The following is a 14,820-nucleotide window of genomic DNA, read 5'->3' on the forward strand; positions in this document are numbered from 1 at the left end:
TCCCGAATGCTGCATTTTGGTCTGATGATCCTTCTCTCCTCTCCTCGTCTGAGGATGAGGAGAGAGACAGCCCTTACACTACTGCTACTACTACTATTACTGCTAATACTACTACTACTACTAATTGTAATACTATTACTTTCCCAATACATTTAAATATCATTAATTGATTTTTAAGATAAACGCATTTGAACATTAATTCCATAAAGAAAGTAGCCCTTCTATCCCACAATATATTGATAGCAGCTAGCCGATATTGTTATACAAACTTGCATTTGGCAGGTGCATCATCATCCTTACCATTTTAGTACAACACTAAGGTCTGTTAAATCCAGTGATGTTCCCCCTATGAGACATTCCGTAACACTGAACTGGAAAGCCACGTTGAAAGTAAAATTCAGAGTGGACCTTAGTAGTGAGAGTGAAGTAGTGAACACTAGTAATCCACTCAGGCATAGTATCAGAAGGAGTGACACATTACAGACCTAGGGCAGATGACCTGTGGATTATAATAAATACCTTCTATCCATCTCCAACACTCTCAGTAACACCCCTATTGCTCAGAGTCCCCATGTGTGGCTTAAATGTTTAACGACCGCCCCACTTAAGTGCCTAAGAACTGATCTTTCACAAACCTGGGTACAGTAAGTAAGGTACCAATTTTGAATGCAATGTAGTTGTGATAGGGAATTGTTTCAGGGGAAAACATCGTTTTTTGAACATACAGTATCTTGGATTTATATCAATTCAACTATCATGACACTGGAGGACCTTGCATAAGACGAACAACCAGTCAATAAAACAGCAATCATGCTCCCCCGTTACTTTGTCAGAGTGAATAAGGTTTGGGCAGCAGTGGGTTAGAGCAGACGCATACTAATGATCTGTCACAGACACACAAGCAGCTCTGTTTAATTTCTGAGCGATACATGACCAAAAGCACAAATGTTGGCAGCTCAAAAACAAATGTTGTAGGCATCACAAGTCAAGGCAAGAAAGATGTATTGACACGATAGATTGTCTCAGCTCATAAGCAAAACACAGCTGGCCAACACTGTCATATTTCCAGTTAGACATGACCTCTATACACTGTATTGCCATCACAGAAACAAGTTGTCGGTGTACTGTAGCACATAAAGCAATCTAAACAATAGCCTTTTCCTTCTCTCCCTGATTGTCCACAATACTCGCATGCCCCATATTGAGTGAAAAGTGTTTGTTACACATTGAGAAACATAAACATTGGAGTTGTTCGATGCTCTACGGTTGACCGGCCAGTGGTTTAGTATTCTTCAGTAGTTCAGAGGCTGACAGTCTCTCTCCAGAGTTGGGTTTATTGCTCCTCCTCCTCTGCAGAAAAGCCATGAAGTTGTCATTTTTGGAGCTTGACTTCTGGACAACCCTCTGGGTGCCTTTAATGGGGGATCCGTAACCCTGCCTGCTCCCCGTGCTGTCAGCTGTTTCTTTACGACCCAGGAGTTTCTTCTTTGACCTTTAAAAAAACAGGGAGTCCAGAAAGTAGACCAATATAATACACTTGTTATAATACACTTGTTATGAAGAAAAAACCTTTGAGAAACAACTAAAAGATGAAATAATTCTGACAATATACTTTTTTGAAAAGTGTGTTAATGCTTGTTTATTTGTTGGATGGAATTATTTAACCAATTTAGTGTGCATGAAAGTGGACAGGGCCCATCTCCTTATATCTAGTTTACCTATGTAGCACTGGTAGTTTGTTTTGCGTGTTGCTTACTATTCTATTTTGTAGGAAAGTAAGTCCCATTACCTGTGTATGATGGTGAATAGGTCCTCAGTAGTTGGCTGTGAGGAGTTGTGGTCCAACTCTTCCTCCTCTTGCTCCCCGAGGCACAGTGTTCTCATCTGGGGCATTGCCCTCCTCTCTTCACTGTTCTCATCTAGGAAAAGTCCTGTCGGAAAAATATATAACACTATCATTTCCATTTGGGATGAAAATACTTTAGTTCAAGAGCTAACTCGTGCCATCTACATATTATGCGTACATATTGATTCAATAATAACAACATACAATAAATAATGTTACAAATGATGGTTACAGATGTTGGTTACAGATGTTACAGACTGCATGCATAGAGTTCAAAACAGTGTGAGTGAGTTCTTCTTATAAAATTTAAGAATACCATCTCTTATCCTGTTATGGTTGCAATCTTGTCCAGTAAAGTCTCTGTCTCTGTAAGCACTGGCAGGAAACTGATAACCACTGGCAGTAACCTGGTAACCAATGGTAGGAGGCTGGTATGCACTGGCAGGAGCCTGGTAAGCACCACTGAGCCCAGACCAGAAATGGCTCCTGGTGCTCTCCTGTCCCAGTGAGCTGATGGAGGGCATGAAGAGGACATCAGGTTTCTTTGCGACTGGAGGGGGAACCAACTTCTTCTTCCTATCTAGTTCAGCTTGAAGAGATGTGGTGCTGGTGGGAGAGGTCCTTCTCACGTTCCCGATCTCTGAATGGCAGGAGGTGGGTGGTGGGTGTGAGTCAGTCACATCATACTGCTGCCTGTCTACAGCTTGCTGCCTCTGAAACATAACCCCATCACTGGCAACACGAGGAGGCTGGTGCGACCTCTTAGGCTTCGCTCTTCTTTCCACCATAAACATGTCCCCTTGGCTCTCTCTTGGTGAGGCTGGAAGGGTCTCTGAGAACTGTGTAGAGACTGAGGAGGACTTTACCATATGTATCGGTGGCCATTTGTGTGCAGGTGGCTTAGTAGCAACAGGTGGTTTAGCTTTAGGACTTTGGTGGACCAGTGGACAGCTCTCCAGCTCCTGTTCCTGCTCCTCCTCCCTGATGACTTCAGGTGAGCCCTCCAGGCCTTTGTCTGAATCTGAGCTGCTGACGGAACGTAAACGCACATTGCTGAGATCCTCCTGGGTCACCACAGGCATCACCATCATGCTGGAGCTCAGCCTCTGTCTGGGTTTGGCAGTGCCAGAGGACTCGGAGTGACGCCGCGTGGCTTTAGATTTGACCGACGTCGGGTCTGGGAGAGGGACAATCCCTGGCAACTCCAGGGACAGCCGCAGCCTGCTGTTGCTGGCTCTGGGGGAGGTGGGTGAGGTGGAGGACTTGGGGCGCATCATGCAGCCCAGGGGGGAGGGTCCAGTGATGGCAGACGTGAGGATAGGAGGGGGCAAAGTCTCACACTGAGAGCTGGACTTGCCATTGGAGGAGACTGGGGCAGGTGGTTGGAAGGGGGACTGTTTACAAGTTAGAGATGGAGGGTGTCGCAAGGGAGGAGAGGGTCTGACCGATTCTGACCAGCTGGGGGCTTTTTTGTCCTCATTTCCAGTAATACCCATAGCAGGACCTGAGCTTGACATGGAAGAGCAGAGGTCAGTAGATCTTACTTCACGTAGCTGCCCATTGTTGTTGACTGGTGGCCCAACCAGAGCCTGTATAGGCTGAGCAGGGGACTGCTCCAGGCACAGCATCTCCTCTGTCCTGGGTGTGGAGATGAGGATGAGGTCAGGCAAGAAGGAGTCTTGGGTAGCTGTGTCTCTGTCCATGTAGAGGCTCTTGGTCCTGTTGTCTCTGAGCTGGGAGGCGGAGTCTCTCCTCAAGGACACGCTACGGGTTGGCGGCGCCGGCCTCCTCTTCGTCTTCCTCAGGATGATGCTGTGGGACCGCGACCGTGGACCACCATGATCAGGGGAGACGTCTGGGCTCAACGGGGAGCTGTCGCCTCTACTAATGTCCTCTGAGCTGTTGTCAGGGCATAGGTGGACATAGCTGTCACATCTGCTTCTGGAACTAATTGAGTTTGAGGCAGTGGCTGCAGAGAAGGAGCGTCCGCGGAACTCAGGGTTGTGTACTGGCAGGACCGTCTCCTCATTTTGAATGGGGTTAACTATATAACACTCCCTTTCACCCCTTCTACTGGCAGTGTTAGCCATGGCAGACAATCCAGTGGAGGCATAGGGGCCAACCTGCTGGAACTGGGAGGTCACAGAGGCTTCTGGGGGGTGGCATATCTTGGCAGCATGCTGGCATGGGGACTTCACCACGTCAGGACAAGGGGACATCATGATGTTTGGTTGGTATGATGTGTTGTCCCAGTTGGGGGAGAAGGTGGACCCTCTGGGCCCCTTCCAGGCCTGACTGGTACATATCAGGGCCCTGTTCTCCATGACATCAGAGACAGGCCTGAGACACCAGGTAGATCACAGGACGTTTGGCTGAGCAGAGATGAGTCCTCTTTAGAGAACAGAGTTTCACACTTCCTTCATCTGGATGTTACCTAAGGGGACGAGAAGATAGAAGAAACAAGTTGTGTGAGTGACAGCACAGTGGTCATCTTGGTTTCAGAAATAAAACAATATATGCTATTCTGTCTTTTATTAATTTCCCTTTTGAATATAACCATAGTCCTTTGAGTATGAGGATATTGTATATAAGGAGAAAAGGAGTGTGTGAGTGGGAGAGGGTGAGTGAGATGTGGCTGGAGAGAAGGAAGGAAGTCAGAAAATATCTCTGCCTATCTTGGTCTTGTGCTTGATAAATTAAGAGTGGGTGTTTACCATGGCAACTGCTACCTGGTCATCCATAGTCAGATCACAAAAACAATAATTTGAACCCCAGATTAGATCTATACTGCATGATGCCTGGTTCGACACCATCTACACTGGATGGGATGAGCAAACTATTGAAGAATAATTGACAGATTGGAAAAGCTATTCCAGTAATCATACCTAATAAAATCCATGGCTGTTAATAAAATGGAAAGATTGTGTGTAGGGAAAAAAATGAACATTTTGATTGTGTTAGATTGACAAAAAGAATGGGTTAATTAAGAGGACCACGCAGTCATGTATTGAACAGGAATAAAGATATGATGAATGCATACTTTTTGTTTCAGGGATAGTATGATGACTGATCTACAAATCCAACGATGGAAGACTTGCTTAAGTCTCAGCACAGTCAGAGTGTGAATTAAATTAGCCAAGGAAGACTGTCAATGCTGTTTCTTGGGAAAATGCTCCTCTGTCGTTGTTGGAGAGGGCACGTGCTATTGGGATAATTAGTGGGGTACAGACTGTTGCATACAGCTGATCATGGAATCCTCCCTCTCTCATTGCTGGACTAAACCTGTAGTCTTTATGAAGTTCATCTATTATTTTCGTCTTCATTTCCGCTCTATCGCCTGCTTTCTCTCTGGACAACTCTCTGAGCAATATCTTCTGTCTTAAAGAGGAAGATCTCTAACTATTTCTTTCCTCTAAATGGTGGGTTGGTTAGGATGTCGTCAAAGACTGTGTTTTAGCATGGGTCAAGTAGGGCATTTAGATATGCTGCACACTCCACCACTGACAGTCAAAGGAGAGTTTTCTCTGCAATCATCTGCATAACAAACACCATAGCCTTTGTGGTTCCCTGGATGAACATATGATCACTCCTATTCCCTTTCCTTTAACAAAACATATTTTATATACACACACACACACACACACAAAGGCCACACACAGACACACACACACACACACACAAATACCACACACATACACACCCACACACACATGCAAAAAGACCACACACACACACACATGCATGCACACATTTATACACACACATGCTTGCACGCACTCACATATGCATGCAGGCACACACACAGACAATAACAACAATGCTTAAAAATAGAGGGCTTTCTGACATAATCATGTCCATGTTCTACCTTGTCAGATAGATGCCTAGAATGAAACAGATAGAGAGAGAGATAGATATATATATATATATAGAGAGAAAGAGACAGATATATATATAGAGAGAGAGCGAGACAGATATATATATATATGTATAGAGAGAGAGCTTTATATATATATATAGAGAGAGAGACAGATATGTATATATATAGAGAGAGATAGATATATATATATATATATATATATATATAGAGAGAGAGAGAGTGACAGATATATATATATAGATATATATATATATATATAGAGAGAGAGAGAGAGAGAGAGATATATATATAGAGAGAGAGACAGATATATATAATTAGCATCTATTTACATACCGTAGAGCGACAGAGACCCTCGACTTCCTTGAATAAATAGATGCTAATTGGAACAATAAAAATGCTAATATTTCACATAAACCACACAACACTGTTTGCATGTCTACATACATGAAGTCAAAATGAGTACATGACAGAATGAAGAGACATCAATGTCATCTCAACCTTCCTGTAAAAGAGCCTGATGAATGTGTCCATAAATCCCTCCAAAGCCCTGTGTCCCCCCCTCCTACCTCACAGCTGGCTCAGGAGATAGAGCTGTGGCTTCCAATGCAGCACTCCTACATCTACGCTACAGCCTGCTCCTACAGCCCAATACATTCACATGCTGTTGCCATGACAATTGGAAGTGGGCTGCTACTTGCTCTGAGTTGTTGGATGCTGAGAGAGGGAGGGAGAGAGGGGGGGGGAGGAGGGAGAGGGGGAGAGAGGGGGGGAGAGAGGGGGGGGGGAGGGAGAGGGGGAGAGAGGGGGGGAGGGAGAGGGGAGAGAGAGAGAGAGAGAGCGAGAGAGAGGGGAGGGAGAGAGCGAGAGAGAGAGAGAGAGGGAGAGGTAGAAAGACAGAGAGAGGAGAACAGAGGATGGACATGAAAATAGTTTTTTGATGGCGTGTGGAGCATATTTGCCTCTAAGGGACAAGGCGGGTATTGAATAGTTTCAAAGAGGCTGGAACATCAAAATAGTTCCATTGCCTCAACAGCTGCATCATGACAAGAGCTGACTTGATATTCCTGGCATGCCTTGGATGGTTTACATTGAGGAGCATAGATACAGTATGTCCATTTCTACTTTACAACCAAGTAAGTCACAGCTGTTTTGCTACGTTGACTTTTCCACATGGATGTGTTCAACTTCATCAACTTTTATGTAAAAAAAAGCATGAAGGCTTGAGACACTTTGAGTAAATGTCTTACAATCACCTCAATGTTATTAATCTCAATGGGTGTGTTCACTAGATCATGCCAGGGGCGGCTGCTCGCTCAGGAACATCCCGTTAGAGGCTTCAGAAAGATATATCATGTTAGTTTTAGGATTTTTAACTATCAAAAAGCATCAAGTCATACAGTCTAAACAAAATGACTAATGCACGGTGTAGCAGATGTTGACAGTAACAACTGAGACGAAAGATGACAGAGCTGAGAAAGAGAAATTGGCTCCATCCTCTTCTTCTAATGTTGAGGCGGGGTTTTTGACCAATGTTTCACAACTTCTGGGAAACATCGTTGGCACACGATGGGGATAGAAACAAAAGATAATTGCAACTATACCTCCAGATGTGCAAGATTACTTTTCATCACGCGCAGCACATTACCGTGCAGCACCAGTTCATGACTACCTCCCACTCCTCCTCCACCACTAAAGGGGTCTCCACCCTCTCCATTATCCTTGGCACCTTTGCATTGTGCTGGATCCCCTTCGCCATGTACTCTCTGGTGGCGGACATCAGATACCTCCCATCCCTTTATGTAACCTGAGTTTTTTGCTAACTGCAACAGATCAAAACGTATGTTGCCATAGACAGACTGCTGTGTGGTCACATCTGAATAGAGCATTGTTACATGTAGGCCTTCATCACCTTGGTGGGACTACTGCTCTGTATGACTTATGAAGGTGAATTAAATACAACAGACAGTACTTGAACTGTACCAAGACGACTTTGCTGTGCCAATTGTTTCAGAGTCAATGTGAACCCTTCAGAATAAAAGCCTGTGGTTTATCCAAGCAAGCTTGGCTTCTTTCCCCAGAGTAAACTCAGATGATGCATGCTAATTGAATTTCTTTCTAATACCATGCAGACATGACCTTATACATTTGATCTTTATATTTATGGATTTACTGCATTACGTTACGAAGAGTAAAGGTAGCAAAGGAATCATTGTACTTTTGAAACGGCTAGTTGCTTAACTTGTTACATGTCATCTTCATGCCATATTAGTGGCCCTTAGTCGATCGTTTGTAAAGAGCTCAAAATTGAATTTATTCATTGGTCAATAATTCACCATTCCATACTAATGTTATCCACCGAACCTTTTAAACCTGATAGCCTAAGACCTACATATAGAAATCAAATCACATACCTCTTTACCTGCAAGGAAGGAGGTCATGAATTGTACAATATACCGGATTAATAATAATAATAATAATCATTTGGGAATTGTTCAATTTACCTGATAAAAACCAGCCTCCTCCAAGCTGCTCAATGAGATGGTGAGTTGTCTCTCTAACCCTCACTCTTGTTACCCACGTCCCAATATGACCCAATGTTCCTCAAATGGAACTTCTAAACCAGACCCTCCCTTTTAACAAAGGAAGTGGCTGTGTACCAGACATTGTGACAGGAAACATGAGATGAGGAGTGATTAGGGCTGGGGCTGCTTCCATCGGGGTCAAGTGTTTAGTGAAGGGTGAGAACAACACCACTATGCTTCCCTATTGGCAGACCATGCTCACACCTCTATGTAGTGTAACTAGTACTAGAAGGTGATTCCTGAAGTTGATCAGACTTCTTACAGTGATCATGGGGATATATGGAGGGAGGGTTTAAAACATTACTAGTGAAAGTTCATTGGTCTTAATAATTCCGGGAAAAATAAAATAACTCTGCATAGTAAAAATTCACTTTTGTTTTTGACAGGCATGTCAGCTAGTTTGAGTCTTTTTTAACCAGCTAGCCAGCTACTCTACTCACAAGTGGCATGGTCAAACTTCCAAAAGATGTCGCCCCCCCTCTTTAAAGTGATCTACTGCCACCTGCAGGTTCCAGGACAACACAGTTCTCTACTCATACTGGTATCACTTTGTCAAGGGAGGAATGTGCTTTAAACTTCAAATCAACTCAATCAGATGCTGGAACCATTCTCATCAACGGAGGTCAACAAGATGCAAGCTAACTCTTAGGATCCTTGTGTGAATATATTATATTCCACGCAATTAAAATGTAGTTGGAAAAAAATACCAGGCCTTAGCTTAAAAAAGTACATAAAATAAATAAACCCGAAACAGCTAATAGTATTGAGTATTTATTTCTGAAATTCTATGCTGTGTCACCCTCTTCCACAAGCTCTGAATCACACATCGAATGAAGAATGGAGTGGGAGCACTTGACGTCAGTTGGAGAATCATCCACAGGACCAATAGGATAGTAACAAGCAAGAGTCAATGCCAGCGAATTGCCAACATCATTAGCGGTGTGTCAGCCAAGTCTTAACGTCCTCCTGTGAGAAATCGAATCAGAAAAGATTTGTTACAATAACGGTAAAAGAAAACAGAGGGTTTATATTATATATCGGTGCCGGCGGTTACCGGTTATAGTCTTCACCCGCGCGCCCAATATCTCCATCTTCCCTGTGAACAGCTGTCAAGGAATGCGTATGGGCAGACCTCAACAAACCATCTCAACATCACTTGACTGAGGCATAGTGACACGCACGGATGCACTGGTTAGTGATCAGCCTATATATCTATATATTATGTCCGTGTTTAAATGATTGACAAGAGAGAACCCTTTTCTCACAGAAATGACATCATTTGGTTTTTGACCTTAGAAGTCCTTTATAATCACGCGAGAGGGTAAGAATACATGTGTGTTTTAATAATATTAATATTAACTTGCCCTGAGTGAAACAACCCATATCTAATGTTTGGGCATGCTATTACTAATCGAAATGACATGGATCTAAAATTAGATCAAAGACAAGCCATTCATTTCCATTTTTACCCTTTCTATAAATTCCTGCTCAAACAGCCAATCCTTGGTGTCAGTAGTCCCGACAGAGGGGCTCTCATTTGAATTTAACTCTTTGTTGTATGTATTGGGAGTCAACGGAGGAAATGATAAGTACACTAACAGCACAGTTGAACTGTTATAATTTGACTAATCGGTGATACTCCGCTAATATACTTTATGCATAAAATGCGGCATTTTGGCCATGCATTCACGCAATTTGGCGTGCATCTGTCTAATGAGACAAATGTTTTATTTGGAAATATGTAAGACACTCTTGAACACAAGTGTCTTTACACTGTACATTTCCCACGGTGATCACTCTGAAATTCTCTATCTGCGCCCCCTCCCCTTCTCTGTCATTCTCAGTGATGATTCACTCTCTGCCGCAGCTATGAGTAACCAATTCCAAAACAACTCTTCCCCCATCTGGAGTGTTCAAGAAGGAGGGAATTCCACGCCACCTCCAACATTTGAGCTGGAGCCGGTGCCTGTCAGCGTGAATCCCTGGGATATAGTATTGTGTGTCACAGGGACCCTAATGTCCTGTGAAAATGCAATCGTGATTGCCTTAATTATTTACACGCCCACCCTGAAAGCGCCCATGTTCGTGTTGATAGGGAGCCTGGCTTTTGCGGACCTACTGGCAGGGCTTGGTTTGATAGTGAATTTCACCATCACCTACATATTTGATACGGGATTCGCGACGCTGCTATCAGCTGGACTGCTCATCACTGCCTTTTCGGCCTCCGTTCTCAATATCCTGGCAATCACTGTGGATAGATACCTCTCCCTCTACAACGCACTGACTTACCACACGGAAAGAACAGTGATTTTTACCATCGTCACACTGGTGCTCATTTGGGTGACTAGCATCACTCTGGGCGCGTTACCGATCATGGGTTGGAACTGCCTTAAGGATGAGACTACTTGCAGTATTTGCGCTCCCATTGATAAAAATCACGCTGCAGCACTGGCTGTGACTCTTCTTTTTGTATTCGCACTCATTTTGCAACTATACCTCCAGATTTGCAAGATTGCTTTTCGTCACGCGCAGCAAATCGCCGTGCAGCACCAGTTCATGACTACCTCCCACTCCTCCTCCACCACTAAAGGGGTCTCCACCCTCTCCATTATCCTTGGCACATTTGCATTGTGCTGGATCCCCTTCGCCATGTACTCTCTGGTGGCGGACATCAGATACCCCCCCATCTATACCTACGTCACCGCTCTCCCAGCCATTTGTCACTCTATGATAAACCCCATCATTTATGCTTTCAGAAATCCCGAGATACAGAAATCTATGAGACTGGCTTGTTGTTGTGGATGTGCATCTTCCAACTTCCCTCTGCGACCAAGGACACCAAGTGTTGTCTAGGCAACTGTTGTATGTTAGCCTATAGCCTCTAATCAAGTCGTTACAAGCACATCACAATCTTAATGACTAATCCGAAAAGATTTGTGGGTGTTTTGTTTTGCATTTCATGTGTATTGAATAACTACTGTACGTCTGATGTCCTCTTGTATATTTTACTGAGCATAGCATTAGGATGTCTGCTCTCAAAATAAAGCCGTTCAATTTCTCTAAAGGAAGTGTATTGTCCCAAAACTACCTGTGCAGTATTGCTGCGTTTATATGGAGGCAGTAGCCTTCACTGTACGAGCGAGGCCTCATATTACAACCTTTAGATTATAATTGATGCATCTGTACATGTCATGTGCAGTGACTCGGTGTTGCTCATAAAGCATTCAAAGTAGCCCCTAACTCAATAGGCAAAAACCTGTTCTGTGTCATTACAATAGGTCTAAGGAAACCACTCCTAATGTCCCCGTATTGATTCAATTCATTGGGAATAATGTTTATCAAAGGTTGTTGAATGTTCATCAGAAGGATGCCGAAACGTGGTACTGATTTACCGCGTCTCCACACCTTCAATATGTTAAAACTGTCCCTTCAGTCTGTCATATAGTGGGGAAAGTAAAAGTGAGCCAATTTGTGATTTACGCGTGGTTTATTGCGAGGGGGAAATGCTGAAATGAGTGTACAATTCTCTGTATTTCAGCGTTATCCGCAAAGCCGTTTCAGCCCCATGGACAACGAAACGTGAGCCATCGCCCACTCGATAAAGCACGCATATGCCTGGTAATGGGAGCTATGTAGCTAGTACTGTAGGAGTGGAGAATAAGCCAAATGTGTGTGCTTTTTTAATTCAAGACAAAAGCAGCAAAATAGTGTCAGCCAAGGTTTTCCAAATGAACGCACCCAGACAGTATAATATATTCCCTGTGTGACGTGCCACTCTAAATGTTTAAAGTGGGAAACCCCTTGCATTCAACATGCGCAACACTACTTGATTATAATTACAATAGTTTACGTGCAATATCTGTATGCCTATAGCCTACCTAGACCCTCGGTAGACCTTACACATCGACATCTGATTGACTTCTGATGTCGTGACATATTTTTGTTGCTTGCCCACTAAAAACAAATGGTTCTACATAGTGCCAAAAAAGGGTAATTTTGCTTGTTACCATAGTATATCCTTTTTTTGGTGCTATATATAAAAATAAAAACAATTCTAAATTGAACCTGTATGGCGCTATAAATAATAATTTCATAAGGTTCTATAAATAACCATTAAAACATGTTATAGAGCACCAAAAAAAAGGTTCCGCTGTGGTTACAACCCTTTTTGGGGCTATATAGAACCCTTTTAATGGTTCTTCATATAACCTTTATGCAGAATGGTTCTATAAATAACCTTTCTCAATCTAAACAGTTCTTTGTAGATTCAGTTTTTTTTATTCTGGTTAGCCATATTGTTAAAATTCCATAGGTGTTATTATTGTGTTGATTGACAAGTTGAATCAGTTGTGCTAGCTCTGGAACTGCTGGGGTGCCTGAGGAAAAAATGGAGAACAACTGAGTTAGACAACAGTTCTCAGTTGACACAAGGCCACACATGAGTCTTTCACAAGACACTGTTTCTGGCCATAGTCATATATAACATGTCATGGCATAACACAACAGATTAGATCAACTAGAATGACCACCAGGCCCCAAAATATTCGAATGAGCCGCTGGCCCTAAATATTTATTATCACTAAAAGAACAATGAAACCTTTTGTGAACTGTAAAGAACCATTGAAGGGCTCAAAGGGTTCTATGAGTCATGATGGTTCCACATAGAACTATCACCCTTCCCAAAGAACCCTTGATGAACCCTCTTTTCTCATCTTTTCACAACAAATCAATATTTAGGCCATGTACACATAGATGTCTATAGGGTAGTTGTACAGAACGGTTGCAGTGCATCATTTAAGAAAAAGCTAAATTATGCAAATTGTAGGCTACAGTTTTGTTCTGCTGTAATGGCACTCATTCCAATAGTTGGTAAATACAAATGTTCTAATGTCTTAATTGTTTTTGCCTTACTTTGTCTCACGGGCAATAATGTATAACTTGTGTGTTAATAGTGATAAACTGAATGACATTACATGTTGTTTCTCAATAGAACGTGAGCACTATACATAACTACTAGCCACCTGTCAGTTTATGACTGTATAATACAGTAGCTGCATCACTATGACTTCAGTAATGTATGGTGGACAGTTCAGTACTTGAATGATAATGCAATGTCTGTTGTTTGAGACGTGTGTGGAGAGCCCTTACAGAATGTAGGCTCATCTACTGCCTATTCACTAGTAGTTCAGTCAAAGAGCTGCTATAAGCAATCCACAATAATTGAAACCCTCAATTTGATATGCTATGATTAGAGTCAAAGTTGGAGGGAACTCTGCAACTAGAGTCATCACTATTGAATTGAAGGCTGTTTCCTGTGTGCCACCAAGCTTTGCTTGTGGTAATACTGAATGGAATGTTTGTGTATGATTCAAATGATTGTCCCAAACACTGATCTCCTTGGTCATCATCCTCCACTGTCAGCATGATTTGATTTTGCTATGTCAAGATCTAGTATTCTCACAGGGTTTAGAAGTCCTTAAGGTCTTATCATATTGATATAAAGCTATATTTTTATATATTTATTGAAATAAATGTATGTAGTTTGTATCTCTTATTTGTTTTAAATAATCAATTATGATTTTGTCTTAAGGAAAACCACTTCAATGTGTCTTGTTCAACCAGTTTAGAAATGTATTTAAGGATTGATTGTTTTTATACCAAAACAATTGAAAAGCTAATGTCAAAGTTGTTTGCTTTCTTAAGATGCTGGGGCACTCTTTGTTGCATGGTTCATTTCTGTTCAAAACACCTCACCATATTGTCACCAAGACAGTGTTTTAGTTTGGGTTTTTTGTAACAAAGGTCATCAACCAAATCTGTAGCAAGGAGACATCCAAACCAGGTGTCTGTGAAAGAGGCCAATAAATGTTTTTGTTTACCATGTTTCTGTTTGGTGTGGGTGACTCAGTGGGGTCCTGGCTCTATGCTCCCTGGGACAGACGGAGGCTCAGTGACCGCTGCCTAGTGTGATGCCACTGCCTTTGAGGGGAGCAGGAAAACAAACAGGATCCAACAACAGCTATCTGTATCTGTCTGGTGTGAAATCTGTCTCGTTGTCCTCTGTAGCTCAGTAGAACGTGGCACTTGCAACGCCAGAATAGTGGTTTCGATTCCCGGGACAAACCGTATGTAAAATGTATGCATGCATGACTGCAAGTACCTTAAGATAAAAGCATCTGCTAAATTACATATCATATTTTTAGAATAATAAACACTCCACTAATGTCAGTGCTGCTTCACATGGGACCAGAAAGAGATACGGAGTCATTTCCAAAATACTTTACCACTGGAAGGTTCCGGTACCTTCTACAAACATTGGAAAGAAACAATACTCATTCAAAAACAGACAACACAGCCTCTATAAATGCATTAGCTAGTTTATCATTATACATACAGTACCGCATCCAGTGGGGATTTACCTGACCTTATTAAAATATCATCCTTAGGATGTGGCTCTACAGCTGGACAAGAAATACTGTCATGTCCTTGGCTCAGAATGAGTTGTTCCCTCCCAT

The 14,820-nt window shown here is 42.6% G+C and overlaps 2 protein-coding genes across 5 annotated transcripts; one reads left to right on the top strand and one right to left on the bottom strand.

Annotated features, from left to right (window-relative positions):
• Positions 1–896: 896 nt before the first annotated feature.
• On the bottom strand, positions 897–6,396 carry LOC129863482 (NHS-like protein 2). Of its 3 annotated transcripts, none has more exons than XM_055935509.1 (4): positions 6,290–6,396; positions 2,163–4,280; positions 1,790–1,931; positions 897–1,492 (listed from the first exon to the last, which is right to left on the bottom strand). In XM_055935509.1, exons 2-4 carry the CDS (start codon positions 4,168–4,170, stop codon positions 1,261–1,263), a joined length of 2,382 nt encoding a protein of 793 aa, XP_055791484.1. In that variant the 5' UTR covers positions 4,171–4,280; positions 6,290–6,396; the 3' UTR covers positions 897–1,260. The 3 variants fall into 3 exon arrangements, with proteins under 3 accessions (XP_055791484.1, XP_055791486.1, XP_055791485.1); XM_055935511.1 differs by having other exon boundaries at positions 6,222–6,306; XM_055935510.1 differs by lacking the exon at positions 6,290–6,396 and adding an exon at positions 6,057–6,200.
• A 2,753-nt stretch (positions 6,397–9,149) lies between these two features.
• On the top strand, positions 9,150–14,188 carry LOC129863489 (G-protein coupled receptor 12-like). 2 transcript variants are annotated; one of them, XM_055935520.1, is made up of 2 exons: positions 9,150–9,496; positions 10,150–14,188. In XM_055935520.1, exons 1-2 carry the CDS (start codon positions 9,489–9,491, stop codon positions 11,156–11,158), a joined length of 1,017 nt encoding a protein of 338 aa, XP_055791495.1. In that variant the 5' UTR covers positions 9,150–9,488; the 3' UTR covers positions 11,159–14,188. The 2 variants fall into 2 exon arrangements, with proteins under 2 accessions (XP_055791495.1, XP_055791494.1); XM_055935519.1 differs by lacking the exon at positions 9,150–9,496 and adding an exon at positions 9,503–9,626.
• The last annotated feature ends 632 nt before the right edge of the window (positions 14,189–14,820 follow it).

Source organism: Salvelinus fontinalis, chromosome 10 (assembly GCF_029448725.1).
Source record: "Salvelinus fontinalis isolate EN_2023a chromosome 10, ASM2944872v1, whole genome shotgun sequence".
Lineage (NCBI taxonomy): Eukaryota > Metazoa > Chordata > Actinopteri > Salmoniformes > Salmonidae > Salvelinus > Salvelinus fontinalis.